Source organism: Asparagus officinalis, chromosome 9 (assembly GCF_001876935.1).
Source record: "Asparagus officinalis chromosome 9, Aspof.V1, whole genome shotgun sequence".
Taxonomy (NCBI): domain Eukaryota; kingdom Viridiplantae; phylum Streptophyta; class Magnoliopsida; order Asparagales; family Asparagaceae; genus Asparagus; species Asparagus officinalis.
The window spans coordinates 20232296-20237251 of NC_033802.1; the positions used below are offsets into that span (position 1 = coordinate 20232296).

Below are 4956 nucleotides of genomic sequence, written 5' to 3' on the forward strand. Positions count from 1 at the left end.
ATATCTCTGTGTTTGGTTTGATTTGTGCTGTATTTTGGTGAATTGCACTCGTGTTTTGGTTTTGCTTTTCTTCTCTCATCGTACGCCAACTTGTTTGGTTGTCGAGCAAGCTTCCGCACGGCGCATAACATTGCCGACGTAGCATTATCTTCTCCACCTTCATTCCCCATTGGATCATAGATTTTGTGGGTTATCATAGCCTCCTTGATCAAGTTAGCTTCTTTCTTTTTGCAGGCACCTATCCAAAAATTTATAAAATACACACAATTAGCAAAATATATTGACCCTGAATCAACCATATGCTATTTTTATCTTTCAGTCGAAGAAAGTAAGGTCATTTGAGGATGCAAAAAAGAGCATGGCAGTGGAAGAAAGCCATTTAGGGTCTTGGAAAGGATAAGGATGGATCACAAGTGTATGGGGATAGGCTGGTTATTACTATTATTTGGGAGATTTTGGAGGGAGATGAATGCAAAGGTGTTTTCGCATAAATTTCACTATTATTTGGGAGATTTTGGAGGGAGATGAACACAACAGATTTTGGAGGGAGGTGAACGCAAGGGTGTTTTTCACGTAACCCTCAATGAGTTTTGTCAAGAAATTCCCAAAAGGAACACTGCTAGTTTTGACGTGTCACATGCAAATTATGTCCGAAGGACCAAAATACCCCTACTTTTAAGAAACCCCTTTCAGATCATCTTTTTTTTTTAATATTTTTCATACTTTTTTAATGGATTTCCTAAACTTATTGGTTAAAAGAAGTTTAACATGTAAAATGCCAAAACTTGTCAAATATTTCCGGGGTTAAATGTAAAATGCCAAAACTTGTTGCTTAAAAGAAGTATTGTCAAAAACCTTGTCCTTGCCTTATCTACCAAGCAATGGACTTCTACTCGTTTTAGTAAATTCTACATGACCATCAGCTTTAGAGACAGTATGGAGGTGTTAATGCTTCCTTTTAGTAATATATGAAGCATAACATGCCCAATGAAATGAGAAGAACTACAGAAATACATCCTCCCTTTTATCTGTTTCATTTACAAACAGAGTTGCATGCTACTCACATAATGCTAAATCCAGAGTAATGCCAATCAACGAAGGACAATGACATCCACTGTAATCTCCTTCACTAACTCACATGGCCCGTACATGCATATGCCCATGTCTTTAACTTACCCTATGTCCTAAGCAAAGAACCACAAACACCTTTGCTTCACACCCGCTTGTGCACGGTTGAATAAAGGCGATCTTCAAAGATTGCCAGGTTGTTGATGAGCTAATAAAGCCACAGCACCATTAAAAAGCCTCCTTGCATGTGACTTCTTGAGATGGAAAGGTTTCAAAAGTTAGCTACTTGGATAGTAATAGCCTAAATTACATTTATTATGACAAGGATCTCTATCTTTACCATGTCATACTGAGTTCAGTCAATGGAACTTACGACGTAGATTGTTGGGGTTAAAACTTCAGTTTAATTAGTCCCTGTTCTATCATGAGAAGATCGTGATGATTCACGGTAAAGATGGATACGAAAAAAGGGGGAGGGGAAAAGGAGAAATTGAGGGGAAATTTTACCTATAAAAGGTGACCCTTTACCTCTTCCTTCATCACTTGGTCTCTTGCTATCATATGAAAATGGCCGGTAGCACCCTGAAGCTGTTTCTTTGTTTCGCTGTTGTCTTCCTCTTGTTCCATGTATCATTTTTAAACTCATCTCTGTCTCTGTCTCTCTCTGTTTTTTAACCCAATAAGTTGTTGCAAAATTTCTTATAGAGCTGTTTTTCCCCCCTCGCTAATGAGTACATTTTCATTGCATCAAATGTAGGTGTTTGCAGAAGCATCTTTGGATCATGGCATGGAAGTCCAAGATGTGAGCAACTTCTTTTTGCACATAATTCTAGTGCTATTTTGACTTAACCAGGAAAAAATTATATTACTAGATTGGAAAATCTTCACTCTCATTTATGGAATTTATTTCCTAACTGTAAGTATGATAATATTGATTTTGAGATTGAACGTGAGATCCAAATTCTTAACGATCGGTCTTGATTTTACAGGATGATAAAGTGGTGACTGCAGACAAAATGCACCATCGCCGTCCCAAGATAAGTATGTGTGATATTTTTTTTGGGATTATTTTTTAATTATAATGCATTTGAAGATAAATAGAGACGTTATTTCAAGCTGATTATACATAGGGTGCTGGTCTTCTGTATGTTTGAGTTCATATCACAATGCTCATTGTGCAAGTCTGATTATACAAATTACTAGCAATTACTGATAATTGGTTATTATGTATCAGAATGAGAATGACGCATTCTAAGAAATTTCTGTCCTATGAACCAATGCAAAGGCCAAAAATTTTCAGTAATACATCCACATTACTATTAACTTTTCTTCAGAGTAATGTTGCATCTTGATAAGGATTATAGAGCTTCCCTTTGGAAAAAAGGAAACTAAGGTGAAAGTGTTTGTCCAGAAAAATTCATGCAAATATGAGATTAAATCAATACTAGATTGCTATAGAACATGTTAGGCTCAGTTGGAAATGCTGCAAAATGAGACGGTAATGGAAGTTGCATACCTTAATATTATATGAATAAGCAACCTGAAATGTTAGCACAGTTTATTTCTAGAAAATTTCTCAAAAAAACCCCAAGAAGTTTGGCTCATTTTGAAGTATAGCAAAAAAGTTTGGAACCGTCACTTAATTAGCCCCAAACTCTTTAGTCAATTCCAAAAGGTTGGGGGTTATCAGGAAATAGATTCAGAAAAATGCAAAAGTTTTAACCGTTATGTGAACTTAACATTTCCACTTTTTAGGGGTTATCTCAAAGTGGAGTCAACTTCTAGGGGGTTTTGTAAAATTCACCCTTTTATGTTTTATCCGTGATATCCGGTCTAATTTGATTTGTATTTTGAAAATAAGTAAACATTTAATTCATATAATAATTAAATGGATATCTTGATGTCACGCGTATACGTTAATTTCTCAGTTAATTCAATTGACATGTTAAAATCTAATCTTTTACGTGAATGATCGAGTAACCAAGACAAATCTGTACTTCATAAATTTTCTTTTATTTCTTCGTTGTCTTAAATTTCCTCGCATATATATATATACTGCAGATTGCAGCTTTGCGTGCGCGAGGAGATGCAGGAAATCATCGAGGAAGAACGTTTGCCACCGTGCATGTGGCACGTGCTGTTTGAGGTGCCACTGTGTTCCTGCAGGGACTTACGGCAATAAGAACTCTTGCCCTTGCTATGCTAGACTCAGGACCCACGGCAAAAGACCCAAATGCCCCTGAAAAATGTCCGATGATTAATGCAGAATAAATGGACTAGATTCATATTTACTTTGGTTTATTTAGCTTAGGTTCTATGTAGATTGAATAATTGGTTTGCGGTGTAATAAGGGTCCCTGTGATCCTACTACTTGGCGATATTGTCTCCTCGTGATGTTATCGGATTTGTACTGTGTTATATATGACAAAGCGGTACATAAGCAATTACCGTGTAAAAAAAAGTTATTATAAGAAGAGGAAGAAAAGACTTGTGATACTTGATTGAACTAACCATAATTTCTTTTCTTTTCTTTTCTTTTTTCTTTTTTTTTTTTTTTTTTTTAAAATTTTTTTTTTTTTTTTTTTTTTTTTTTTTTTTTTTTTTTTTTTTTGAAAGGAAACTAACCATAATTTCTCGACGCAAAAGAATGAAAAATAAGTAAATAAAAAAAAAGACTTGTGAAAGTCAACGCTAGAAATGAGAGTCAACACTAAAAGCTCTTTCCATTTTGCTGCATTCATTCTATTTTTTTTAATTCAATCTCCCCTGAAATATATAGCATCCTTTAAAAAACAACTCTACCTGTTGAAAATGTTGTTTGTTGGGCTCAGCCCAAAGCCACCACTAAAGTCTTATCATAGTCCTGGGCCGAACTTTCCTCCCATCCTACATATTTTGGGCTATCAAATGGAGCTATCGTTCCAAGCTCGCGATTCAGTAATTAGGGTCGTCCTTATTATTTTTGGTGCTGAAACTGCATGGACTAGCTTGAAAAAGAAATTTTCAAATTTATTTACAGTTCTATAAAACTATGATTGTTTGTTTTTCATATAGACTAGATGTACAAAAAGATTAAGAAAATAAGTAATAAATTAGTCATATATTAGTTTAGGCAATGAATGGAGACTTAAATTTGCTAGGCTAGCATTTCATAGTGTGTGACTGTATTTGCAATGTAACTTGTTTGGGTCGAAAATCGTTGTTTTCATTGTGATTGAATCTATTACAACTTTAATCGTTTACAATAAACTCAAATAAAAAGTTAATCTTTTTATAAGATCTCCTTATACAATGAAAATACAAAAGATACGACTATTGTCAAACAGCGCAACGAACGTTTATCACCCGCTGCTTGTGTGGGATCTTTGCCTGTGCCGGGGACGTTAGTATCCGTGGACCGCCGCGGTTCAGATCCGATTGACAGATTATGGAATCAAAGCTCTTACTTCATGAAGAAAGTAATCGCTGTAGCGATGATCTCGACCAAGCGAGATCACGGCTCTTCTCGAGATTTAAGACCAAGCTTAAATCCGGAGGAATAGGGGACATGTCTTAGATCTCTCGAACTCCACTCTTTATGCACAGGAGATCACCAAGATCTGCTAACCCTTGCTGTAAATTCTTGGTTCCACTCTCCAATTCGGCAGCGTTTCGCCCTCTTGATGTCCAACCTGGAGAAATGAGCACCCGAGCTCCTATTTATAAGCTTCGGGAGTGGGTATTTGGATAAGAACGAGGGATTCCTCTTTATCTTTAGTTGAGAACTGAATAACCACAGTATCAGATTAGTTGGGATGCTCAGGAACAAACAAATCCTAAGAAAAATCGTCAAAATCGAAAAATCATCAAATCTGGCCGAACCGTCACCAGGTGGCTAGGCCTGACCGG

At 36.2% G+C, this 4956-nt stretch overlaps 1 protein-coding gene across 1 annotated transcript; it reads left to right on the forward strand.

Annotated features, from left to right (window-relative positions):
• LOC109824490 (gibberellin-regulated protein 9) lies at nucleotides 1347-3564 on the forward strand. Its single transcript, XM_020391099.1, has 4 exons — nucleotides 1347-1695; nucleotides 1826-1870; nucleotides 2058-2109; nucleotides 3130-3564. The coding sequence occupies exons 1-4, from the start codon at nucleotides 1630-1632 to the stop codon at nucleotides 3309-3311; spliced, it is 345 nt and encodes a 114-aa protein (XP_020246688.1). The 5' UTR covers nucleotides 1347-1629; the 3' UTR covers nucleotides 3312-3564.

Coding starts and splice junctions, on each gene's coding strand:
- LOC109824490 (XM_020391099.1), top strand. CDS start 1,630: ATGAAAATGGCCGGTAGCACCCTGAAGCTGTTTCTTTGTTTCGCTGTT. Junction 1,696..1,825: donor TTGTCTTCCTCTTGTTCCAT/GTATCATTTTTA, acceptor CATCAAATGTAG/GTGTTTGCAGAAGCATCTTT. Junction 2,110..3,129: donor CCATCGCCGTCCCAAGATAA/GTATGTGTGATA, acceptor TATATACTGCAG/ATTGCAGCTTTGCGTGCGCG.